The 27,935-nt window shown below is 42.6% G+C and overlaps 1 protein-coding gene across 2 annotated transcripts; it reads left to right on the top strand.

The window, feature by feature from the left end:
* The first annotated feature begins 304 nt into the window (after positions 1-304).
* Positions 305-27,907, top strand: LOC6557983 (neurotactin). Of its 2 annotated transcripts, none has more exons than XM_032743293.2 (3): positions 305-398; positions 24,679-25,375; positions 25,436-27,907. In XM_032743293.2, exons 2-3 carry the CDS (start codon positions 24,754-24,756, stop codon positions 27,367-27,369), a joined length of 2,556 nt encoding a protein of 851 aa, XP_032599184.1. In that variant the 5' UTR covers positions 305-398; positions 24,679-24,753; the 3' UTR covers positions 27,370-27,907. The 2 variants fall into 2 exon arrangements, with proteins under 2 accessions (XP_032599184.1, XP_001984046.1); XM_001984010.3 differs by lacking the exon at positions 305-398 and adding an exon at positions 16,477-16,901.
* The last annotated feature ends 28 nt before the right edge of the window (positions 27,908-27,935 follow it).

Here is a 27,935-nt window from a genome sequence, read left to right as displayed (position 1 = left end):
CAGCCAAGAAAGACAGACACGATCAAGAAGAAGAGCTAGAAACGATTTGAATGCCAATAAAAAAATTCACACACTCTCTCTCTCTCTCTTTCGCTTCATTTTTTGTTTTGCTTGTGTTGCGTGTATTTTTTGTATGTTGGCTTTATTCGTTTTGTGTTTGGCATCGTTGCAAGTTCAGTTTATTTCGCGTTGCCGGGGCAAGTGCGCAATTCAATTGTTCTGCATTTTTTATTTGGTTTACATAAAAGCGCATGTAAAAAATTGCACAAAATAAAAATTTACAATTTGCAGCAAAGCGGCATGTGACTGTGCTTGTGTGTGTGTGTATGTGTGTGTCATGTGTGTGCTAAAAGAAGAATAGGAAAAGAGCGAGCGAGTTTCAGTGTTAAGCAGCACAGGTTAGTAAACCAAGTTCCAATTAGATTGCAGTTACTATTATCGATAATAGGCATTGTGATATCGATACACTTGAGTTAGCTTAGATCAGGCAACAGTGGCTATAATTCCCACTTAAAGTTGCAAATCAATCGTATCAGCTGCAATTACATAAATACAATGTGCTGCTGCATGAATGGAAATGGCACAAACAAAGAGGGCTGCTTTCTAGCGATACCCCATATCACTGGGGGGATAACAACAAACACAATTGCGCGCACCCTAGTTGAGAGCTTCTGTCTTACTTCACGCTTCCATGGAGGCAGCAGCAGCAGCAGCAGTAAAAGCCAGAAATCAATGCATTATCCTCGGCAACAAAAGCAAACATTTCGCGCATTGTTCCAGCCAAGAATGAAAGAAAAGGAAAAAATAAAAGGCCGCAATTTTATTGGGGGGCCACAACATGTGTAGAGCTGCTCATCAGGGCCGGGCAATTTTGGGCGCCTGCTGCTCCCACGGGGATGCAATAACGAAGGCAATGACAATGCCGCTGACAACGACAATAACAATTGAATGCAATGCCAAAAAAACCAAAAAATCGCATAAAGTTGGCAGTGAAAAATGTCTGTCAAAATCAAATTTACAAGTTGTAATAAAGCGTCCCTCGTTTTATTATTATCGAATATTTGAATGTTATTGCACTCTAATGGCTTGCACATATTTTTTTTTTGTTATTCTGTCAAACTCCCCAAAGTGCCGTTAGTTGGCTTGGTGGGCGGTCTGGTAGCGTTAGATATTTTTTTGATTTTTTGGTAACCCGTGGCAACCCTGCAAGTATGTAACGTTTGTTTGTAATTTAATGAAGTTAGCTATAGCACAGCACATAGCATACAGCATATAGCTGGCAGTAAATTTCATTACCTGGCAACTTTCTTGGTAAGCAACAAATGAACTCTTCCGAGAATCAAATTTCATGCGCACTTTGCTAACCCCCCACTGGAGTTTCAACGTGGAGCGGTACAAGCGAAAACATCAACAGACCTGGAAAATGGACAGACAGAAAGACAGTCAGACAGATAGACGGTCGGACAGAAGTCCAACTCATTGTTGTACAATATTTTATTGTGTTTTCTGTACGTTTCTTGTTGTTGCTTCTAGTTTTTTGTTTCCCATTTTGTATTTTTTTTTTATAGTTGTTGCTGACTCTATCATTGCAATTCATTGCAGTTGCCGGAGGCACTCAAGCGGCGCAGTTGCTAAGCCCCCATCCACCTCCCAGTCCCCCGCCGCTCAGTGGCCAAGTTTTTAAGGGGAAACATCTTTCTATCTGTGGCCTCATATCAAGTTAATTGTTAACTGCAGTTGGTAACTGTTTTTAAGTGCGTGTAGAATACGAGCTTAATGAAGTTTTATGCGTTTCTAATGTGCGGCCAATTTGTTATTCTTGATATTTCAATTGTGATACTCTTTTTATCACAAGACCTAAAAACTAATGCACTCCCATAAAGTTCCACTACAAACTGCAATTGCTGTGAACGCAAAGGAATTGAAACTTTCCGAAATTAAAATCGTAATTTTCAATTGTTACCGCTATCCCAAGTTTCTGGCATTAATAAATTAAAACTTTCAATTTATGTTAACTTTACAACACGGAGCACATGAGTTAGACTCAACTTAAAAACCCAATTCAAATCTGCTCGCTGCCTTTCGCATTGCTTGCTGAAAAATTGTTATATCTTGAACCCGATGTGATCTTTAAAGTGTCATCTACATCTAGCTAGTTACTAGAGTGAACTCTTTGTTAGCCAGCATGCAGCAGGCTAATCCAATTATGCAGCCAATTGGACTGGATGTCAAGTGCATGGCACTCAATTTACCATCCAGTCATCATAATAATACTGCATACTATTTTTATACACTATATAAAGACTACTACTACTACTATTCCAGCTATCCATTTAGTTAGATGCGTGTCGTGTCTTCGTCGCACCCCTCCCCACTCTGTTGATATACCCTATATACCCTGCGGCTGTTGCTGCATAAATTGACCGGCGGAGTTCGCGTGTCAGTTTGTCAAGTTATCGTTGGCAGCGCGAAACTTAACATTATTTAATTACAACAAGAGCAACAAATGCGGCGACAACAATACCAACAAAATAACCGCGACAAGAAGTCTCCGTGTCATAAAAAATTATTTTACGCGCGAGCTGCTGAAATAGAGTGGGGAAATCCAAGGGGTGAGGGAGGGGGGGCAGAATGTATGTTTGTCGCTTTAACTTCAACTGGTTTCTGTTGTTGTTGCTGCTGCTGCTGCTGTTGTTGTTGTAGTTGTTGGTTCTCGTCGTTGAGCTCCAATTTGCAGCATTATAATTTCGCTTTGAATTACACACACACACACACGACAGCTGAAACAGAACAGTTCATTGAACTCGCACAAGCAAACGCAACTAGATGCAACAACAACAACACAAACAACAACAGCAACAACAACAACTACAATAGGCATAAGCACAATCATTAGGAGCTTGCATAAAACGAGCGATTATTTTTGCACTTATTAAATTTTAGCACACTGGCAGCAGCAGCAGCAAAGTACATCATAATCATCATCATCAGCACTGCTCAAGTAGATCGCTAAATCGAACAGCAGCTGCTTCTCTTCTTAGCCAACACTCGATTCACACTTGAAATAACCTGGCAGAGATGAGCAGCATGGGAGTCAGAGGATAATCGATCACATTTGGGATTAGCTGCTGTAGTTGAGCCATCTTTACAATGCTATCTTATTTAGATACTAATTTTTAATATAGAAATCGAGTACAAATCGCGTTTCCAACTTTAAATGTAGTTTTAAACTAGAGGTCGAGCAAGGCTCTAAAAGACCTGGTTTTTGAAAATCGCCCCACTTTTGATAATGTTATGGCTCTGGATAGTTTTGATCAGATTTAATTTATCTATGAATATCGAGCCAGAATCCCGATTCTAACTTTGAATGCCGTTTTAATCTTGAGGTCATACCAGATTTGACAAAGTTATGACTGGATAAAGTTTTTAAGATCACTAATTAATGGGATCATTTTAACACAAATGTCGAAAGTTTCCACGTTTCCGAGCTTCCACTTGATAGAATCAGAGTTGGAGTATTGGCTCACCACAGTTCACCAGTCGCTGCATCGATCACGGATACAAATCACGGATCGATTGCTCATCTCTGTGCAGCGCCTGCTCTTTTGTATACGCATTCAATGCGTCCAGTTGTCCATACGTCCATTTGTCCATCCGTCGATCCGTTCGCTTGTCCGGCTAGCTGTGCCCGGCAGCTATTTTACACGCCATTGAGTTACAAATGGGCGCTCCTATGTTTGGTTGTTGGATGCTGCCTGCTGCTGCTACTTGGCGGCACATGTGTTGAAATGATGCTGCTTACTTGCCCCACCTTCCGCTGCCGTTGCTTGCCCCATGATGTGCTTCATCTGTTGCACCACACGTCTCTATCAATTTCGATCGCAAATCTGCAGCTTTCTTGGCGCATTATTTGCGCTCCGTTGAGCGTTGTTGTTGCTGTTGTTGGTATTATTGTTGTTGCTTTCCTTCTTCTATTGATTGCGGATTAACAGACGCGACGCAGCACAGTTCCTGTTGCCTGCTGCCTGCTGCAAGTTGCCAGTTGCCTGGTTGCCTGGTTGTCTGTTTGTTGTACCATGTTGTCTATTGTGGCTCGTTTCCTGCTGCCGCTTTGTTTGGGCCCTGTGGCTCCCTGTTTGTTCGTTTGTGTATGTGTCTGGCCTGTCGTTGTGGCCTCGTTTTGCGCTTCTGCGCTTCCTTTCACAGGGAGACCTGGCAACATCATCATTACCTGTGGGCCAGACCAACAACAACAACAACAAACAGCGAAAAAAAAGTGAACCATTTTTTTTTTTGTCAGCAGCTGGAAACTTCAACTCTCTTGGAACCGAGCGAGTTCATTCAACTGGCGCCGCTTGTTGAGATTTGTTGCCTCTTTTTGGGTTCTCTTTAGCTTGTTGCCAAGTTTTGCTTTTGCTTCCTAGTTGAAAGTTTTGTTGACAACTGCGAGACCAAAGTAAGGGCGCTCCAGTTGATGGATGAAGTTATTGTTGTTGGTGTTTGCTGTGGATAATTCTGCATTAAAAAGTTGCCTAGCGGGTTATTCTTAATCCCCCCGCCCAAAGCACTCCCCCGCCTTGGGGTGAAAATCGTGAGTTTGCTATTGCACTGAAAATGTGCGACGTTGCACTTGTTTTCAGCTGAGGGAATTGCTAAAAAGGAGGTGCGGAGAGAGAGATTGCTTAAAAGTGCTGGCGTTTACCGTTGCCTGCAGATAATTTAGTTTTCGCAACCGACCAAATGGCAAACTGTGAAAATGGCCCCGAAGTGGCATAAACAAGAGTTCGCCGCCTCTTCGACGACTCTCTTTGAGGAGGGGTGATCGGGGGCAAAGCGATGCACAGAGAGCACAGCTGCCCGAGCTGCCTGAGCTGCCCGATGCGGTTGCTTATGGTTTATGTAATGGCCCCAACTAGAAACGTGCACGGCCTGCAACATTAAAGCGTGGAAATGCGGCACACAGACTCGTTGTTATTTGCTGCTGCTGCTGCTGGTGCTGGAGCAGTTCGTTGTGGAAAATGCAATTAAATCGCTCGTTGCGGCTGAACGTGGTATAAATATTATCAGCACCTCGGCCATCTCAACTGCTCAGCTACAGCTACAGCTTCAGTTGCAGCTCCAGTCAATCAATTAAGTATATCGCGGCGAATGCTTGTAATTGAAATACCAAATACCAAATGCCAGATGCCAGATGCCAGACTCTAGGCATTTATTTCATTTTGCCCATGATCAACTTTAATGTTTTAATCCTGCTGCGCCTATTTCTAGTTAATCAAAAAACAGACTAATCCTAACGTGTACTCTTCTCCGGCTGGTTGTTTTAAATCTCCAAGCATTACTTTATCAATTGCCGCGGGATTTGGCTTGCAGCACTTCTTCTTTCATCACTTGCTAATATTTGTCATGTCAAATTTTCGACCATCTTCCTCCGCCCACGGCTTTAACAGTTCCCCTCCGCTCCACTCTCTAGTTGCAGACCGCATGCTATTTATAATTCATATTCCGCCAAGCTCTCATTTAATATGCGTGCTCAGAGCTCTTCATTTTGCTCATGTTTTGCATGAACGCACCATATAACAAAAATTCTATGCAAAACTGTTAAAATTTAACAATGATGTGCTATAAAATACCCTAACGTTAAGATTTATGGTACTTTTAGAAGACTTAAAGCTGCCTATTTTCAAATCTGCAATAGGAGTACTTTCTTTGAGTTCGATTTTCAGCTTCTACTTTTCATATGTGAAGCTCATTAAAAACACATTAAATTCAAGCTACGCTGACCAGCTTGATTAGAGGGTAAGCCATAAAAAGACAACAAATCAGCGTACGCAATAAATTTATTTACAATTCATGCGCCCGGCGAATCCTGCCCCCATATTTTATAATGCTTTTCCATACTCTGACTCTAATTTGCATATTCATGAAATCTGACACCCTCTCATGGCCGGGTCGGTCGCCGGCTTGGCCGCCGGCAAGCGGAGGAAGCACTAAAAAAATTTGAATTTAAATTTGAATTTTTATTTATGTTTCTGTTAACGAAGTTGTGGTGCGCGCGAGTACCAAGGCAAAGCTACCACTTGCCACTTGCCACGCTTACCACTTGGTCTGTTGCCTGTTGGCCTAGGCTTTCGATGGGAGCACGTGCTGTGCTGTGCTCATAATGACGTCATTAGTGCGGAGCTACCTAACTGAAGCGCAATAATCCTCGGGCTCCGCACGATCATTAATCTGCCACAGAGTCGCCAGCATCCACTCTACATGCCTCACCCCCCCGTGCCCACTCCACCCACTCTTCCCACTCCTCTACCCGTCTGCGATGCGATCTTTGACATTTTTATACATTGCACATTTTCCATGTGGCAATTTTGCCTGCAATTTATCCTAATGGAAAGTCCCGAGCCCGATCAGATTTCGCCCCTGAACATGACCGTCGGTTATTGGTGGGTGAATTATGAGCAGCTCGAGCAACTGGCAGCCAAAAGCATTAGCCACAGTCAGAGCCACAAGATGCCACAAGATTAGTCTAGCTAGCAAAAAAATTGTTAATGGCCGCTTGTGGTACGGGCAAATAAATTTGTTCCACTTATAGGCAGGAGCGGGAGCGCGGCTCAATTTTCAACTACAAGAAAAAGTCGTGAATTTAGCTAGCTGGGTAATTGCTGATAATGCAAGGATCGAGGCAAATTGACTTCCACAGCTGACCCACAATCTCTGAACTTGAAGATTGCCTCCGCAATGTAGGCTAAATGCCCAGCTGAGATTACTTTGGCAGCGAGAAGTCTTCCCAGTTTACTCCCGCTGCAGCGTTGGCAATTAACAATCATTAAAAACATGGCCAAAGCGTTCTCAAGTGGAACCTGTGTGTGTGTGGGGGGAAGGGGAGGTAGGTGGAGAGCTCCAACAGCGTGTGACAAAATGCCAGCATTTGGAACAGGAGCGGACTGGAGTTGGCTGAAGTGGGTCGGCTTCGGTCGGCGTCGCTTGACATGCCTCTTGACATTTTCGGGTGCTAATGATGACGTCGAGCCGCGCTTTCAAGTGATTTTCTCGGCTTGAAATTAACATTCATTTAGAAAATTTGTTATAATTGACCATTTCATTGTTCAGAAACATTTTTATGTCATATATTTTTTTTTGTTTCCCAGCACTTGAGCACTTGACATTCCTCCTCGGGCAAATTAAATGACGTTTCGGCCAGTTGTCATCGTCATATCATAACCTGTGTCCCAGTCTTAATTCATTCCCATACCACCACACCATTCCCATTGCCAGATTTCTGTTTGTATGTTTTCTTCTTCAACTTTCCGGCTGCCAATTAATGTGGAACTTTTGCTGTTTGTTGGTTGGCTCCCCCAATTCGTGTTGCACTGAATTGTGCTGAATATCAACATGCTCACACTTGTGCTCAGCTTTCGTTTTGTTTTCATTTCGATTCCATGGAATTCCTTTGTGGGGGGACGAATCAACAAAAAATTAAATGTTATTTTTAGTCAGCGCAAAATTCTTCACGTGTTGTGTTGTGCTTGCGTTTTGGTAGCATCAACATCAACATCCACATCACCATCAGCATCTCCATCAACATCAGCATCACCATCAATCCGGTTGGTCGTCTGAATGATGTCGCTGGGATCTAGGCACTGATTAGGTAGAAAATTAATTTACGACTCGGATAATGGGTTGATGGTAAGAACGAAAGAGGAAGAATATGAGAGGAAGATTTATGTGTCATAAAATCCATCTTGACTAAAAACTGTGATCAAATTAGTATCGGGATTAAACATCGCATCAGGCGACAAGTCCAAATTTTCGTATGTTTTATGTTTTGAAGTTTCTGATTACTTGTCAAAATTGGTAGGGTAAAATACACACATAAAATATACAAAATGTAATTACATACGTATAAGATATAGAACCTATTGGCATCGGTAGTGAGTTTTGACAAAGTAGTAAATGTTATGAATGCTTAATAGAGCATTTCTGTTTTCTGCACAATTGTGGCTTCATCAAGTTCTAATTTCCAATCGAATACTGTAGTATATGTTAGATTTTGGACACGCCCCAGCATTTGTAGCTCTCGTGACGTGCTCAACTGTCGTCCAGTTCGTGACCAGCCACCAACAGATACAGATACAAAGAGAGAAACAGACAGACAGATAGATAGGGGGCTCATCATAAATCGCGTGTGGCTCCTGCGGCTTTTGTTTTTTGTTGCTATTTTTTTATATTTTTTTTTTGCTTGTCGATGTGAATGCATGACCCGACATGCAGTTCCTGTACTACTCCTCTTTAAACGGTAGCCGCAGACACAACTATTACGATGAATTCGAAAGCGAGTACTCGAACTCGACTGCTGCAATATCTCGACTATTTCAGTGATTGATTGATTGCTAGCAGCGTCACTCAGACTGGGATTCGAATGCGGAGCCACTGCTGTCTGTCTGTCTGCCTGTTGGTTGCTGCTTCTGCTGGCTGCTCCTCCTTCTGGCTTTCAGATCAATCGCAGAAACAGCGCAATTTCAATAATTCACAAAAGGCAAAAGGCAACGTCAACGGCAGATCCCAAAGAGTTATAGTCCCCGACATTCAAAATGCAGCGACCCCAAAAGTCTTGCAACATCAGCAGCAGAAGACGCAGCAGCTGTTCCTGTTGTTGTTGCCCACTTTTCGCCTTTGATTTTCAGTGCGCGATTAAAATGCGCCTCGGCCAAAAAAGGCAATGACAATTTTTAGTAAGGGGAACGAAGCTGAAACGTACACTACGAAAATCTGCATAAAATGTAGGTTTTTTTTCGAAAAATTATGGTTTGTATTTTTACCGCTTAAGCTTGAATTTCTTAATAATAGAAATTGTTTCCAAGAAAAAGAAAAATTTGCTAGCTTTCAGGTCGATTTTTCTCTGAGTGTATCGAAGCTAAACCTGAACGCGCTTCCTTCTTCCCATAGAGCACCCCCAATAAAAACAGCAGCCTCTGCCGCTTCTCCTCCCTCTCCCATGGGCTGTCCCTTGGCTTTTAATAAACGCATCGCTGCGCATTCGCACACACCAAAAAAATGCCACAGAACAATGAGAAATGTCTAAAAATTGCAATGTATTGCATCCGCTGTTGCATGCCCCAAACTCCCTCTCCACGAATAGGGCTGCTGTTTGTTGCACTGCTCCCATTTAAGGCGCAATGACGCGCCGCTCATGCGCATCACGCACATGCCTTGACTTGCAACGCCCCCTTGCCGCCTTCCCTTGTTGTTACTGTTTTTGTCATCCTTTCTAATCGTCACTGGCAACTCGCGCCAGTCAGAGACAGTGCAACTTGCAACTTGCCCAACCATCCGTTGGGCCAATTGGTGGGCACATTATCAGAGAGTCATCAAAGTAACGTCACGATCCGCCAAAGTCGAAGCACCTTGGGCGGTACCTAAATGGGACTATGATGCACTACTCTCCATTGTTTTGGGCTCTTTCATTTTCGTAGCACTGCTATCTATGATGGAAGTTTGTGGCACACATTATTTTTGTTTTTTACTACTACTCGCAACTTGCTTGAATTGTTTTTCTTTTCAGCTACAATTATACTTTATTATCTGATAACTATTAAGGTAAGTCTGGAAACTAGTTTGTCAAATTGAATCGAATTTCGATGCTAATACATAATGTATAAAGATTCTAGTAATGCTTCCGATATTCTTTCAATCTTAGACAAACTTTAATTTAGTTTCGATGCCAATTCCGCATCGACAACATGCTTGAAACTAAATCATGACTTATCTTTAACTTTTCGTAAGTTTGCTATGGTCATTTTACCTTGTTTAAATGCTACTACAAGAAAATGAACCGGTTTCTCTTAACAGCCTTAAGTGTTCACAAATCGAGCCATAAAAAGATGTGTCACAATTTTTAAATAATTACACTTATTACACCGTTTCTCGAAACTTGTTAAGAGCATTCGTCTGCAGCTGTTAGCTTGAACAACTTTATGCTCTACAAAGAATATTCAACACATAATCGCTTAGCTATAAAGAACTCAATTATTTTATAGTTTATATATTCATAACTTCGATTAAGTAAATCTTTAATCTCTTCACATAGTCCCCATATTGTAGGGCATTTACTATATCAACCTGGCCCAAAGAAATCCAGTTGCTTACTTGTGCCTCCCGCTTGTTAGGCACATTTTGCAGTCATGATGGGATTGCTTTTTAGTTGGTTGCTGTTTTTTCATTCGCTTTCTGCATCATTGCCACATTGATGCAGTTGTTGTTCTTGTTTGCTGCTGCTGGTGACATGCAGCTATTTTTAAACGTCGTTGTTGCATCTGCGATTTTAAAAATTGCATGTTGTTGGCCCATTTGTTGTTGTTATTGCACATTGTGCTTCTTCTACTGCCGCTGTGCTTGTTAATTTTGGACAGCTTTGCGCTTGAATTGCCTCTGAACTTGATTTCCTATATATGCAGCTGCACTTCATCCACATTCGATTTGTGTGGGAGTTGCCAAGAGGCAAGCGAGGCAAGCAAGGCGATCAATTTCGCCAAGACACGCCAATTCTGGCAGACAGTGAGAGAGGGAGACAAACACAGAGAGAGAGAGGGAGAGAGAGGGAGAGAGAGAGAGAGAGAGGGAGGGAGAGAGAGAGAGGGAGAGAGAAATAGGCCTTTTAACATTAGCTGTTGCTTTGTCTTTAACTCAGGTGTTGCTTGACAGTCGGCACATGTTTTGTAACTTGGCTGAACAACGTTTCCGGTCATCAAGCGTCCACTTACGGATGTACATATATTCCCCCCAATTCCAAAGGTTGCAACAACAACAACAATAACAGCAGCAGAAACAACAACAACATTTTGTTAGTTTTTTCTCGCACGCTTCAGCAGCGACAACTTCCAGCTTGCAACTCCAAAAACAGACAGCGAGGCGACAACCCGCTAATGACATTCAACACTTGAGCCCCTGGGAACTGGCCAACTGATATGGTTGCACGTGTGTGTGTGTTGTGTGTGTGTGTATCCATACAAAGATTTGCATTTAAATGCGCTCATTGGGCGCTTATTGGAACGGTTCTTTTTGGCCATTAAGGCTGATAAGGCGATGCTGCACATCCGCTCGCAACTTGCATTGTGGCAACTTCAACTTTGCAGCTCGCACAGTCTCATCCCAACTGTCACAGCCTGTGGCAGGCGGTGCAGAAAAAAGACGAAGAAAACCACCCACGCAGACGTTCATTTGGCAATTTAATTAAATGAGACCACCCGGACAGAGCAGATTTCTGCTCCACAGGCCGAGTTCTCAAGCAGCATCTGCAGTAATGTGACCCATAATTTCAATTCTTTTTTTCTCCGCAACGCCCACACATCAAAATAAAAAAAGATACATTTGTATCTGTATGCAGCTGGCTGCAATACGAAATCAATTTCCGGCACATTGTCAAGTGCAAATCGTGAAAACGCTGCAGCCAAATACAATAGTATCTGACTGACACTATGCTCAAGTATCTGACGGATGCAAAATAAAAGTATCTCTGCTGGCAAAGTTCAATAGCACGCGCTGTGTCTTGAGTGGGGTTTTTTTTTTGTCTTGCTGCTTTTTCGTAATTATTTATCGCTTTTACGGCTGTCCCTCTTGCTCAGCTGTCGGCTCAACGACAATCCGTCAGATACTTTTGTCTGCCCGCGTGGCTCTTAATTTAGTTTACGCTGCATCATCAACTGCAACTGCAACATCATCAACTGCAACTGACGTTGCGGCAACTTGATTAGAGCTGCATCATCGTATCTTTGTATCGAATAATGATGATGGAAAACCAATTGTTTCTAGCCGACGTTCATCAACAAATTGGGGAAAAGCGCTTAATTATGTCAGACGACTGCTCAGTAATTTGTAACTCAATTGTATCTTAAAGATACTTTGCCCATTGCCGCACTGGCCCGCACACGCTAAGCGGATAATTGTCGTTGCCCCGATGTCATGTTGCAAAATAAAGCAAACAAAACTTTGAAGGGCTTCCTTGAAAATGAAAATGCCGCCCACACAAACACACACACACCGACACAGATACACTCAAAGTAACACAGATACACAAAGTATCTGGAAGTCAGAGTAGCGCTTTAAGTGCACCAGCAGCAACAAAAATCGATAAATTGGCATCTAACCGAAAGTATCTCGAGCTATTGTTGTATCTAGAGCTCTGCATCTGTATCTGTTATGTGTTTGGTTTGGTGATTGTGTGTGTTTTGTTCCCATGGTCATGGATATATAGCTGTAGATACACACGCACATCAGCTTGTTAATCAAATCAGCGAAGATTTCAAGATTCGAGCGTATGCATAATGAAACCTGAATAGGACGCGCTTTGTGCATCAATTATGCCGCATAAAAGCCAACCTTTTTTGGGCTGCGCATCATTCGTGGCACAAATTGTAGGAAGTTTCATATTATTTATAAACCAAAAGAGAGAGAGAGAGAGGGGGATGGAGATGAGTAGAGAGAGAGAGAGAGACAGATAGCTAGAATGATGCCTTTGTGGCGACAATGTGCTGCTTGCCGCCCACACGCAAAACTGCATGCAACGGGGAGACATTGACTGGAGTTCGCCTGCTGCTTGCTGCATGTCAATGTCAGGCCAAACCCCTGCAGCAGCCAGCAACAGCAACAGCAACTGCAACAGAAAGCAGTAAGTATCTTTCCAACTGCAACTTGCCTCAATTTTCAGTGTGTGTTAATCTGACGCTGCCTCAATTGAAGCATCGCCCTCCAATCGCACAGCACACAAAGTGGAGTTAGACTCGTGTCGTGCTGTGGCTCTCGTGACACGAACATAAAAAATTAAGTCTGGGGCGATGAAAGTCAAGCCAAAAACATTTTATTTTATATACATTTGCAGCAAATTTTACACTTTTAAGTGACTGTGATTAAACTTAACTGTCGTGCTTGACACGAACACAAACATAAAATGATGCCTGTGGCGCTGATAGTCAAACTAAAACGTATAGTCAAATAATGGATCAAATTATTATAGGATTTAATTCAATTTACTTCACACCTTATTTAAATTTTGATTAAACTTAAATACTCAGCTATCTTAAGATTAGTTCACTTATTACAAATAATCGCACAAACAAATTATTCCTATTTATATAAATAAAATCAAATGCAACACGCGATCATCTCTAAGGCCAAGTACAGTTTGCCCCATGGCTCCAAGTGGGTGTTTGCAACACTTTAAAAACGTTGCAGCGACAGTGTTGCATCTGCCACAGCCCCAACGGCATCATCATCATCCGCATCAGCATCAGCATGATCATCAGCATGTCCAGAGCTGCAGCTGCAGCTGGATTGTCAATTATTAACCGTTGTCAAGTTGCTTTCGCACTTTGGAGGCGACTCCACTCTCTTCAGTCAGTCAGTCTGTCTGTTGCGTCGCATTGTAGGTAACTGCCGCAGCAGCAGTTCTTGCATCTTGTTGTTCTTCTATTGTCTGTCTTTCTCTCTGCGATTCTTTCCACTCACTTGAGTGTGCGCACACACACTCCCATAGATGTGTGTGTTTTTGTGTGTGGACAATTGTTATACAATTTTAAGTAAATTTTAATGGTCTTTGTCGCGCCTGTTGTTTGTCTCTTTGCACACAGATCACAGCGAGAGCCATTCACGAACATAATTTTCATCGCTTTTCCCTACCAGAGCCTCTTAAGGCAACTCTACTCCTCTCTCACCACCTCTGCTGACTCTTAAGACTCTTGGTCTTTTGTTGCAAGTACTTGCAGCTGTAAGTTGCTCGATCTTTGCCCAGACATTGAACCGACAAACAATGCTGCCTGTTTTGATTGCAGCCATTTGGCCACACATTGACCCCTATGCGGCTGTGGAAAGCGCAACTCTGCTACACTCAGACAAAATCGCCAGAGTATCTAAAATGGCTGGCTGTGGCTTTCTCAAAATTATTATTTGCACTTCTACATTTTAAAAATTGTTTTCTTTATAATAGAAAATGTATCTAAAGAAGACATGCCAAAATACATTTTTGGGATTGTTGTTTAGGGGCAACCCTTTCTAATGTTTCGAAATTTGTTTCTAATATTTACAAATTATTCCAAAAAACATAAAAATACTATTGTTTTTTCAGAGTGTAGGGAAAGTCTAGAAAACTAAAACTTGTGTGGGTTTTTTGGTAAGTGGACATTAAGTTATCATTTAACAATTGTTTCATTCACGAATAGATAATTGTACTCAATTTCACCCTTTTACTGTGTGCCGTTATTGCTGGCGGTGCTTAACCTCAGTTCCAAGAAACACTTAAGCTGCTGGTCTCATATTTAATGTGGCAAGCAAGCAGGCAACATGAAACTCCAAGCAACCACAAAGTGTGTCCACATTCAGTCTATGTCCTTTGGCTCAGTAAATAAAACAGTAGCTTTTATGTGTGTGTAGAGTGGTGGGGTGGGAGGATTGGGTGGTAGGTGCACCCTACTATTATGTTGTACATAAAAACTACCGCAGGACATTTTGTACAAAGTTTTTATGTTGTGGAAATGCTTGCCAAAAAGTTTTTATGCTTTGAATTTAACGCTGTTTTTTGTAGTTGCGCTTTTTTATGGCCCACTTTAAGGCGCTTAAGCCAGGAATCACTTATGGCTGCAAAAAAGAGACAACAACAAACACACCCAAAAAAAAGGAAAGAAGAAAAGCCATATAATTGAGCTTAAACATAAAGCGGCTTTGGGTTTTATTTATTTTCTGCTAACAGCAATCCTCTCTAGAAAAAGGGGGCACAAATTGTAGATTGAATTACGAGAGAGGGAAGAGGGGCGTAGCGGGGAGGACAGTGACTCAATGGCAATAAGAATACCTATAAGAACGGCAATTTTGATGCACTTCCTGTTACCCACGCGAGTCTGATCCAAATTTAAATTAAACATGAACTTGTTAATTACCAAACACAACCCACATCCAGAAAACAACAGCAACATGCCACATGTGCCTCAATTTCGCTTCCTTGCCGCTGGGCACGCCCCCGTTGCGGCATTTGGCGGGTTTCCTCGATTCTCGATCCTCTCGATCTGTATGCCCAAAAATGACGTGACAGGCATACGTCAGTTTGTCGGACTCTGCGTAACTCGATACGCATTTCATGTCACGTTCTTTTTTAGGGGCCAACATTTGTGGCACATAGCGGTGCATTCTGTGTGCTGCAGCTGCCACAAACAATTTTCAAATGAATTGCTTCAGTAGCCACAAACTGTCAACATTTTTGAACATTTGGGGAGGGAAAACCCCTATTTGCTGACGAGCCAAGCTAGGCGTGAAACTTGTCAACATGTGGGCTAACAAGGCCGGTGCGGGGGGGAGGTAGTCGCTGACAGGATTTTTAATGCTTAGTAGATACATTAAAAACTTTAATTACGGAACAAATCAAATTTATGCGTTAATCTGACACTTTTTGATGGATTCGAGGAGTTGACTTTAAGCTGAAATCTGCATTAATCAAGCTAAAGCGCTTACAATTCTCAAACGGTTAATGCGACCGCCTAATGACTACTTCAGGCTGTCGATGCTGTATCCCCTCTCCTCCCTTTCTCTCTCTCTCCCTCTCTCTCTCTCTCTCTCTCTCTGTCCTACTCTCTCGTCACTTTCGCCACGCATCACAAGTTGACATGAAAAATGGCAAGGCAACAACAGCAACAGCAAGAGCAACTACAATAACGGCAAAGTAATAACAAATAAAAAGTTATATTTATTCTCAGGGGTAGGCAAATGACAGAAAAAGGGGTTAAAAAGCATGGGAGTGCGGAGAGGGGGAGGGGGGTTGGTTTAGTTATTATGACGCATCAATTGCGTGATTCTCATAGGCAGACAGATGTTTTGCTTGGGCCTCCATCTCCTTAGCGTCAACACTTGTGCCATTTTCGAGGTGAATCTCCAAACGGAATCCCAATGAACTGTCAGCCAAGCAACAAAACAACCGCTTGCCTCTCATCCCCGCTTCCATTTACTGTGCAGCGTACAATGTATTTTGCATTTACTGTACAACAAAAAAACAAAACGGAAAAAATTGAAAACAAAAAAAGAAAACCTCAACGAAGCCGTCGCCATGTGCCGCAGTTGTTGTTGTTGTGCTTGCCATGCACAATCCCTGCAGCAGGGCGCGAGACAAACAGATAGAGAGAGCGCGAGGGACCGAGAAAGACAAATGCAAAGGGGAGAGAGAGCGAGCGAGAGAGAGAGAGAGAGAGACGAGTACGAAGAGCGCCCTGCTGCTTTGATGCGATGGGCAACCCCTATGCTGGCGGCAGTTTTCAGTTTCTGTTGTGCATTGCCAGCCTGTCTTTCCAGTGAGCGAACGCCAAGCGAGAGAAATAGAGAGAAAGAGCGCACAAAAAAGAGCGCAGACTTCCAGTTGCTTGCTAAAGTTTTTCATTTGGTGTTGTGAATGGAAGTGACTGCTGCTGGCCGCCAGTTTGAGCCACGCTCTGCTAGACGCCGCACGCTTTCGGTTCCTCTGCTTCAGTTGACGCGCACGCGACGAGCACTTTTCCAGCTCTCTACTCTCCACTCATTATCCCTTCCCATCAAACACACAAGCAAACAAACAACAACAACAATAACAAAAAAAACTACGACCGGCCTTGTGTAGGATATCTTTTTATATTCCTATTTGCCAGGATAAGTGTCAAAATAAAAGTGAATAAGAAAATCAAAAACAAAGGCAAATAATTGTTGTGTGAAAATTTGTTACATTTTATTTTTGCTGTCTTGAACTGAGCCAGCAATCTGTGCATGTTATACACACCCAAGTGTCCTGCAGGACTCGCCATCGGATTTTGTGCATTTACCACATATGCCCGCTTTATGCTGCACACTCGGATTATTCACACTTGCCATATTTTGCCATAGATTTGTCTAAAGTGAAACAAGTAAGCAACGTTAAATTCATTTATTTTCATATTGGTGATAAGCAAAAGTGTGGTTTTTTTTTAAGATTAAAGAATTCTTGCAACAAATATCAAAAATTAAGAAACATATTTCCAATTAGCAACATTTTAAAATATTTTAATAATATTCCATAAAAGTTAAAGTGTACACTTTATTTGGAAAGTGAATCTTTTACGCTTTTGGATTATTCCAATCATCCATAGATAGATAGATTCATTTTTTTCGCATCTCCTTTCTTGTAAAATATGTTCAGAATATTCCATACATGTTAAGATGAAGTTAAATATTTCGTTTGGAAAGTGAAGTTTTTGCGCATTTATATTATTTCAATTTTCCATAATTTATTTCAGCTTAAGCTTGAAAATAGATTCATTTTCTTCGCACCTCTCCCCCTTTCTCTAGTACCCTAAGCATCTTAAAACTAATAGCTCGTGTCATTGCTCCCCCCACAATAATTTCTCCCCTCAAATCCCTTTCCCTTTCCCTTTTGAAATCCCTTTCATTCTCCGGCTCGTTTCGAGAACATTTCCATTAACGGCATATTAATCACAGTTGTGAGTTGTGTGTGGAGAAAATGCATTCGAAATCCTTTTGAACATTTCATAAATATAACGCGCGCTAAGCCCACAAAATGTCATTATATATTTCAATCTATCTATCAGGCATCAGATCTTCTCGATAAAAATAGGCTCATATTTCTCATTGCCCCTTTTTTTGGGTTTGTGGCATTGGCCAAAAATAGCTGCGTAGGCCTCATTAATATGCAAGCCAGCGAAAATAATCCCGAATGGAGATGGTAAACAAAATTGGAAGTTGGAATTTGGACACAAAGCCTCCAGCTCTACAATAATTCAATAATAAATTAATAGGCGCTGTGGCAATTAAGAAACCGACGCAGTTTCCAGGCAGCTGTGCAACAAAGAAAACAATGAAAATGATTTCCGGGAATCATCAGAGAGAAAACACACACAACACTAATAAGAAGAAGAAACCAACAGAAATCAAAGCAAACTTCGTGAAAATTACATAAAAAAGACTTGACAGCTTTGGGGGAAAAAACTGAAAGCGGCAACATTTGCATTCAAGATTTATTGGTCCGCGACTGTTCCAGTGTGGAGCATCTTTATTACCCCAACTCCATCCCCACCAACACCCACCTATCACCTATCAGCACCCACCCCACTTTTGCCCAATTGTTTTGCCAGCTTTCAAAGACAAAAGCCGCTTTCAGTTTTTCATTGCCTAGTTTTTTTTTCTTCTTCGTGTTTTTCCATTTCCACTGCGTAATCAAAAGTTGCTTTAAATTCAATTGAAATTTCTTATGTAATGGGCGGTTGCTAGATGGAAGGGGCGTGGCAGAGGGCCCCCATATTTGTTGGGGCGGCACGGCTGCTTTCACCACACAACTGTAAACAACAATTAGAGACTTTAATTTTCCACGGCTGGCAAAAGGTTTTGATGTCACTCATTTTGGGGGGTAAAAAACTAAACAACATATCTTCAACACTTTTCACTCCAAGATAAACAAACGTGCCACACTCCCTGCCCCCTTCACCCAACCAATTCTACACGCTGCTTTTCATGGGTTCATGGTCAAATGTTTCATTTCAATTGACTTTTCCGGGTCGGTAAATCCCTCATCGATCCACAATGTTGCACAGATCGCACTCATCCCCCCTCCGCCCGCTCCCTTCCCTACTCCTCTATTGACACTGACTAATGAGGCAACCATAGGAAAACAACTCATAAATTTCACTGTCCCAACTGTTGACACACAAAGTAAACAGTAAAAAGGAAATACATAAAAAATAAGAAAACAAAACTGGCTCCTAACTCAAAAACCATACCAACACACATACACACACACACAAGCACGCACACACTACACTCGTAAAAATCCATTTTGAGTGTCCTGTGGTGCACTTCAATTCGAGTTTTCCTTTTGTGCTGCTCGCTTATCTGGTCGAGGCAATCTATGCCTTATCGTTGGCTCATAAAATAACCAACTAACGCATCCTTGACAATTGTACAGTGTGTGTGTGTGTGCGAGCGAGATGGAGCGATACTTAGAAATCCGAAACGATATCTTTGTTTGCTCGAAATGCGCAATAAAAACTTACATTGATCCGTTTTATATATGCAGATAAGCGAAGCGAAACATTTACTATGTGTTGAAACTGAAACTGAAGAGTGTTCGACAACAAAATACCCTACAATTTATGTTCCTTGACATTAATGATTCCTTATATCGATAAATATCGATATAAAATTTAAATCTAATAAACTTTGTTATTTTGAAGCTCGTTTTCAGTTATACCTTTTGTCGCAGGCTCATCTATAGGGTATTTCAAAGCAAAACAAGGTCCTTTTTTTGATTGTCTCACGAGCGCAATTTGTAAATCATAAAAACTTGTGAGTGGTCTCAAATCCCTAGGCGAAATGGCGCCCCTGTTATTTATTTATTCCATTGGATATTTCACCCCTTGATGTGTGTGTTGTTTTTTGTTTTTCGTAGGTCTACGGTCTACCTGCGCCCAACTGCCATATTATCATCTGTGCAGAAAGCAAGTCCAAGTTGTTTGCACGTGCACGGACGAGAGGCAGAGCTAACCACAGTTGCTCTCCTCTTGTGGTCTCGTTTCCCAGGTTGGGGTTTATTTTGCTTCCACATTTCCTGCTTGGCTGCTTCTTTTCCTGCTCCTGTGCCACTCTTCCTTTTTTGGGCCACTTGCACACATGCAAACGTACTTCAATTCAAGCGCAATTGGCAAATGGCGCAAGTTCATTAACAGCTCGGCTCATAACTCTTTCCCATCCCCTTCCCCTTCTGGTACATGTTCTGTAAATAAATTGCCATGAAATTAACAATAACATGGAGAACCACAAGCAAAGCCAAGGCTATTAAAAGTTAATTTCCAGCGGGCGGACCGTTTAATAAATGGCTATCTTTCAGTTACACAAAAGCACCTCAAGGCATTTGTACTTGAACTCGTCGACGGCAGCAGCAGCTTGTTAGCCAAAATCGAGTGTCTGCTAGCCATGTTTGTCGGTTGTCGGTTTTAGATTGTCGGCCCTTCATTGGATCCGCCTGTCTCTCGGTGTCTGGGATGACAAATTGACTTCGTTAGAGGCCTCGATTCAAATACGAGAGACAGAGAGACACTAGGGAGAGAAAGACAGAGAGAGCGATAGAGGGAGAGAGAGTGCTTTAAATTGAAAAATGCTTATGCCGCAGGTTTATTGAATATACCGCTGATTGCTGTTGCAATATTTCAGGCCCAGCCAATTGGCGCCTTCAAACTGCCACCTGACAGATTTCTTTTTCACCCACCAGGTGCCGGGTGTTAATTGCATTTGTTGTGTGTGTGCCTGCCACCACCATCAACCCAACTATGTTTATCTGCCTCTGTTATCGCTGTCTAGACTTGCATTTCCTCGTATATAATCATAACTTGGCGTCTGCTTAAACGTTTGTCTGAAATTTGATCACAATCATGATTTTTAATGGCAGCCCTGCTGCCGTTTTTCTAATATCCTGGCTTAATTGTCTTCCCCTCCACATATGCTGACGCTTCTGACTTGGGCAAACCGCTCCCCCCAAATTGGTTTTTGGACTTTACTGCGTGTCAACACGCACGCCATCTGGCAGTTGGAGTTGGCAACAACGGCAATTCTTCAATTTAGTTTTGCGTGAGTTAGTCAACAACACTAATCATAACAATAACAATGGGAGACGCATTGCTTTCAATCAAACCGACTGCTGTTTAACCCCCTGTTGCCTGTTTGCTGTCATTTCCTTCTTGAATTTCATTTCATGCTTGGCTGACTTTTGGCGGTAAAGCACCAAGGGTTCAACATTTACAGATTGCGCCTCTGTTGGCAGTTAGAACAAATAACAACAACTAAACAACAACCTTTCGGTGGCAGTTGTGTGTTTTCCCACACACACACACCCACAAGACACATACTCTCTGGGTGTGCACAACAATTGCATTTTTATGCTTTTCAAAGTGTTTTTGGACATGTTAAAGATATTTCAAATTTATTAGCTGATTAGGGGTCGAGCATTAGACGCTTTTACACTACGCCTAATGCTTGCCTAGTTGTTGCTTATTTTTATTGTTTTCTGTTTTTTCTTTTTTCTGGCTAGGGGTAGGATTAGTTTTTATGTGTGGTTTACCTTTAATGTTATATGCTCTTCAGCGCACTACAGTGGGCCGAAACCTTAGGAAACTTACTATATTAATATTATTTTATCCAAAAAGCGATAAAATTGTTTTATGTAAATTGTTTGAAGTTTAAGCTTGTAAAATTGGGAATAATCATCTCTCTCTCTGTCTCTCTCTCCCTCTCTCTCTCTGATTACTTTGACTTCGATACGCCACTTGTAAATGCATGAAAAATGAGTAAAAGCGACAGTGAAATTTAAAATCTGCTGTCACAACTAAATAGGCTAGCATTTTTTTTGTTTTTGCTTTACACTGCTTGGATTTGCACTGCTTGCTGTCGCTCTAAACATAATTTGCCGTTATTTTCTTGTTTTCTTTGCTTTTGCCTTACTCGTTTTGAGCTCAGCTGCTGCCAGTGATTTAAACAGTTATTTTAAACCGGGTGAATTCTGAACACAATAAAAGTTTACACATCAGTTAGAAAATTTGTTGTCATCTAAAATTAATAAGCGAATTGAAAAGGACTACTTTTTCAAACAGATTACTTTGGCGAGCAGAGTGGCCATGTATCGTAAAAATTCGGCCTCTATTAAAGTTCGAAATCGATTTTGGTCGATGCCGGGGCTGCTATCGATATACTAGTCCCAATCAAGAACAATCGGAAATGGCCAGATTGATTTGGCTTAAAAACATCTGCCTTCGTAAAAAATTTCATACAAAAAAAGTGCCTCACACCACTGTGCACACCCTAAGCAAAAGAATGGTTGCAGCATTTGTCGACACCAAACATTAATGTTTTAACGGCAATTTTGGTTATGCGGCACTAAAAAAAAAAAAAGAAATAGAAAACGGAACAAATAAAAAGAAAACAGTACAGGAAAATAGAATCGCATGTCAAACGCAAGTTTCGAATTTGATTTAATTTATGAGGCAAGACAAATTATAGACCGACTGGCCACATATGCCACATGCTATGTACATACCAAGATATAGTAGTCAGATATCTGTGGCGACGACATGCGTGACGATGGGCGCGTCAACTTTGGCCCCCTCGTCTGCCACGATGATCATGATGACGAGGATGATGATGATGTTGATGATGGTCAAAGACTTTCAACACATTGCTCAGCTAATTAACAATGATGACTATTTGAAAGTTTATGAACAACTCGCGTTCTGTTTCTCATTTTCCTGCTGCGTTTAGCAATTGCAATAAAGATGCCGCACACAGATACACACACACATATACAACTGCAGTTGCAGTTGCAGTTGCAGCTACAGACACTTCAACTATACATATATTAGGAGCTTGCTTGGAGCTTCAGCTATAATTACTTTGACCTGCTTCTGTTAACGAGTCTGTAACGGTCAAACTACCAGACAGAGTCGCCTCCTCCTCCTCATCCACCTCCTCCTTTACACCTCTTTTCCCCCTTCTAATCGGCTTCAATTGGATTTCTATTCTCGTTGCATGTGCCACAAGTGACACTTTTTTCACTTTCGATACGCAACAACATGCGTTCCATTCATTCTTCATTCTTCAGTCCTCACTCGATTCTCAATTTGTTGTTGTGTTCCATTTTGGTTTTAGTTTTCCCTGTCGGCGCTTTCTACCACACTGCACAATTTCGATGCAGTTGAGCAAACATCGCACTGTGCACCATGTGATAATGATAACGATAATGTCCACAGATTATGGCACGCAACGATTTGAACTCGTAAGTTCACATTTTAATGGAATTTCGTTTGATTTACATGCACCGAGGTCGCGACATGGCATCGTTTTTACATTTCCATTCTCCCCCTTTGATGCGTAGGGCTCTACAAATACTGTATACACATGAATATACATAGATACATGTTGAGGATTGTTCGGGATTTGTTGTGGCTTCTTGGGGCTGGTAAAATAGAGTGAGTGTGCCATCAGAAGATAACGACACTGACACTACTTTCCAAGTAGTTCATTCGGATTGGTACAAATCTTAAACGTTATCAGCTACTAAAAAGCTGATCCATATTCTTAGAATCACCACATAAATAATGAACTAATTAAAAGTTGACAAAGCATAAGGAAATGAACTAATTTGAGGATGAGTCTAAATATAAGCCATAAGCCACGGACAGGATTCTTAATTTCTATAAGTTATATTTCTATATATATGTATATGCCAGATTAAACTTTAAATATTTAAATTCATATAGTTGTAGTGAATTAATTTAATTTTAAGGATCATAGCTATATATTAGTAGGGTTAATAGAATCCGCTAGAATCCATATATACTTTACAATAAATCTATAGTCCACACTTAAATATATTTATCGTATTGGTTGATTTATAGATTTATTGATATTTAGTGAACTCTTTCCTACAATAAATATGAATTTGGCTGACAGAATTAATTGATTATTAAAGTTCAGCTACCTTATAGTTCCTTAGCCACACTTGCCAAACAGTTGGTAGACCATAAGTATATTTATATATTTATAGTTTAGTATAATAGCAACCACGAGAATCATCTAGCTATACTTTTGCAATAGACCTATAAAACTGAACTGTTATGTATTTACTGACTATGTATATATATAATGGACTATTTATATTTATAGCTTATAGTTACCTCGCAGCACTTGGCTAATATCTTTTTAACGAGTCTGTCGGGGAACCTTCCCGACTCCTATAAGTTTTCTGGTTAATGCAGTGCAAATGTTTGTTCATTAAAAAAGCAAACTGTGCAAAGGTTAATTTTTTGAAAGGACTTTCTCATGACTTCTGTCGCCTGTCTCCTGTCGCTGTGGTCAATTAGCCAAACTCAAATCTTTCACGAACGTGCTACTGTCACAATAATAGCTAGCATTTTCTGTATTTTTTTTTTTTATAGCCAGCGGCGTCAGGCTTAATGATTGAGACCAATCCGATGTCCTTGGGTTTCTTGGGCCGTAAACGTTGATCTCGAAGTTTTCCGCTAATTAAAAGGCGACTGCTGTTTTGCTTAGGGAAATGTGTGAAATGCTTCAAAGCGCACGTATCGCGAGGTACGTGGCAGGGACAGGGCAAGATTAGGCTGCAGGCAGACAGGCAGGCTGACCGGAGGGGAGAAGGAGGGTGAGAGAGCGCAGCTGGCTGTTTAACAAAATTTGCGGTCTTCCCGCCCCGAAAAGGAAAAAGAAAAATGCCATGCGGCAGCCAAAACGATAATACAGGCGAATTTTCACGCTTACCTGAGACGCTTTTCCAGGTAGACAATGCAAGGCAAGGCGGGGCACGTACCTCGTCCTCAGGTAGCAGCAACAAATCGCGCAAGCAACTGCAATTGCAGCCGGCAATTGACAATTTTCCCGGCGATATTCCCTGATTGCATATAAAAGTCAAACGTTGCAGACAGCGGCAGCTAGAAGCAAATCAGCCAGCGATCGTGATAGATCCTAGATCCTTAGCTGCATAGCAACTACACAAAAATATAAACAAACTGAAGCCAAAGTTTAACATAGTTAACAAAAAATAAATTAAATAAACTAAGTCCAGGTTAGCAGCTGGAAAATATATAATTGGAGGCATAACGAAATCTAAGTTGAATTCTTCTCTTTCAGAATTCACACAGAGTTCTCTAAAGTAATCCCAAAAAACCGAAGCGACTCGTTTTAAACAGACACACAGACTCCGAGATGGGCGAACTTGAGGAGAAGGAAACGCCACAGACTGAAACGACAACGGTACAAGAGTCCACGTTGGATGAGCCCAAGGAGACGGACAAAATGCTCGATGCCAAGAAGGAGAAGACACCGAGTCCACAGACATCTAAGCCAGGTACACCGAATACTGGCAAGAAGTCACCAGAGGTGCCGCTGGAGGTGCTCTCCAAAAATGTGGTCGAAAAGCCACTGAACAATGGCGAGGAGATCATCGATATACCCACGGAGAATGGTAACAAACCGGGCGCCGCCATCGATGTCACCGATGAGAAGAAGATCAGCAAGGAGGAGCGCGAGGTGAAGCCGAAGAAGATACCGATTGGTGGACTCAAGTTACCCGGTTTCTTCATGAAGAACAAGCCAAAGGGGGAGGGCGACGGTGCCGAGGGTGAGCTGCTCGAGAAGGACAATGAGCAGGAACAGGAGGAGAAAGAGGCCAATGGAGGTGATGCCACAACCACACCCAACAAGGATGAGCAGAAGCCCCGCACCAATCTCGGCCAGCGTCTGCGCAGCTTCTTTGTGCGCAAACCAGCCGCGGACAAGGAGCAGCAAAAGAAGCAACTAAACAATGGCGATGCGGATGCCAAGTCGGGTAAGTTTGGAAGAAACATACTGAAAACTGATGCAATAGCTAATCCCGATTCCCAAACAGAAGCCACCGCTGAAGCTGCCGCTGTCGAGGATGCTGATCCGCCGCCAAAACGTGGTCTACTCAATGCCATCAAGCTGCCCATTGCCAATATGATGCCACGTAAGAAAGCCGGTGACGATGTCGAACTGGGTCTGGGCAAAGCTGGTCTCGCTTCCATGGAGACGCTGGATGACTCACTGAAGGATCAGGATACCGTTGATCGTGCACCACTCAAAACCAATGGCGCCGATGAGCTCAAAAGCGATCTGAAGGATGATAAACTGGCCGCTGAGCAGAAACTGGCCGCCGAGGAGGAGGAGCGAGATCGTCCCATCTCCCTCTGGTGCCGCCTACTCGGCTACAAGTGCAGCGTGGATGATGCACTGATTGTGTTTGGCATACTGCTGTTCATGCTGCTGCTCGCCGTCATCGGCTATGTGCTGACCCACGAGACACTAACATCGCCACCGTTGCGCGAAGGACGCTACATCTCGGCGGTGACCAGCTGCGGCATGGTTGAGGGCGTCAAGGAGGATGGAGCATTTGCCTTCCGTGGCATACCATTTGCCAAGGCGCCCATTGACGATTTGCGCTGGCGTCCCGCCCAGCTGATTGAGAAGATCGACGATTGCTGGAATGGCACGTTGCAGACGCACAATGAGAGCACGGTGTGCACGCAGAGATTGGGCAACGGCACAACAATTGGCGATGAGGATTGCTTGTATTTGGATGTGGTCACACCACATGTACGCTATACGAATCCACTGCCCGTGGTGGTGCTCATCGGTGCTGAGTCGCTAACGGGTCCGTCGCCGGGAATTCTGCGCCCATCGGCTCGCTACTCACGATCCCACGATGTGATCTTTGTGCGTCCCAATTTTCGATTGGGTGTCTTTGGTTTCCTTGCACTGGATGCACTCACCAAGGAGTCGCATCCACGCACATCGGGTAACTATGCGCTGACGGACATCGTTGCCGCTCTCAAGTGGATACAGCGGAACATTATGCACTTTGGTGGTGATCCCAAGTCGGTGACACTGTTGGGTCATCGTGCCGGTGCCACCTTGGTATCGACACTGGTCAGCTCGGCCAAGTTGGAGGAATACTATACACGCGCCTGGGCCTCCTCTGGATCGGCCATCTTTCCGGGCAAACCGCTGCACGAATCGGAGCGTTCGAATCAGCAGCTAATGACCACGCTCGAGTGCCAGGATGCGGTCTGTCTGCGTGAGACATCCAGCGAGAAATTGTGGGCAGCCACACCGGACACCTGGTTCCACTTCCCGACCACATCGCCCCAGGAACTCGAACTGAGCAATGCCAATCGTCACGAGTGGCTGGTACTCGACGGCGACATACTGCAACAGCATCCATCCGAGTCCTGGAAACAGGTGCCCACCGCCAGTCAGTTGCAGCATCCACGCTACGTGATGGGCGCCACCGCCCACGAGGCGCATACGTTAAAGCTGCGCGAACGGCACGCCAATTGGACTGCAGAGGAGGTGCGCTCGTATCTGCAGGCCTCCAAACTAGGCGAACTTGGCCTAACCGATGAGATCATTCAGCGTTACAATGCCACCAATTATGCGTCACTGGTGGCCATCATAACGGATATTCAAACGGTTTGCCCGCTGCTGACAAATGCCCGCCTTCAGCCGAGTGTGCCCTTCTATGTGGTCACCCAGGGTGAGGGCGATGATCAGTTGGCCACCGTCGATGCCGATGTCCAGGCCATACTGGGACGCTACGAGCCACATACTGTGGAGCAGCGACGCTTTGTCTCGGCGATGCAGCAACTCTTCTACTATTATGTCTCCCATGGCACGGTTCAGACATTTGAATCGCGTCGCCGGGTCATCATTGTCGGGCAGGATGCTCAGTCGCAGGAGGATCTGGAGCACTGCAACTACTGGATTAGCAAGGATATTGTGCCGCGCTATGCGCGCGTCGATTAAGCCACGATCAAAAACCAATCCCAATCTAAACTCCCTCTATAAATCACACATCATCTATGACAACGTTTGGCGAATTTCTTTACAGCCTTGCAAGAGTTTCGTTTCTTCCCCTTTCGCTTTTAAGCCCCCAACAAAAAACAAAAAATTACAATTTCATTTCGAGTTTAGTTTAGCCTAAGTGAATCTAGTGTTTATATACGAATTACATAACTGTACATTTAGTTCTTCGACAATTATTTAAGTTGTAAGTTCTCGTCTATATGCATATATGTAGTAGTATAGCCCGTAACTCCACAGCAGCATCTTCATCTAAGTATATGTATGTCTCGACTAAAGCATAAACATAAACATAAACATATACATATACAAATGCATATATCTACGATAATGTATTCTTTAATCTTAACACACACCCAAAACACACACACAAATAAAACATAAACAAAATATATACTTGAAAAGTATTGACATAATTCGGCGTCTTTCAACTATCCAACACACATATACAAACACATACACATTCTATAACTCTACGTATTCATCATATATATACATATATATATATA

The sequence above is a fragment of the Drosophila grimshawi genome, unplaced genomic scaffold (genome assembly GCF_018153295.1).
Source record: "Drosophila grimshawi isolate 15287-2541.00 unplaced genomic scaffold, ASM1815329v1 contig_44, whole genome shotgun sequence".
Lineage (NCBI taxonomy): Eukaryota > Metazoa > Arthropoda > Insecta > Diptera > Drosophilidae > Drosophila > Drosophila grimshawi.
The sequence above is the reverse complement of the archived record's forward strand: the minus strand, read 5'-3'. Positions and strand labels throughout refer to the sequence as shown.

Excerpts from the sequence above, each read along its gene's own strand:
- LOC6557983 (XM_032743293.2), top strand. The coding sequence starts at position 24,754 with ATGGGCGAACTTGAGGAGAAGGAAACGCCACAGACTGAAACGACAACG. Across the intron at positions 25,376-25,435 it reads CGATGCGGATGCCAAGTCGG|AAGCCACCGCTGAAGCTGCC; the intron begins GTAAGTTTGGAA and ends ATTCCCAAACAG.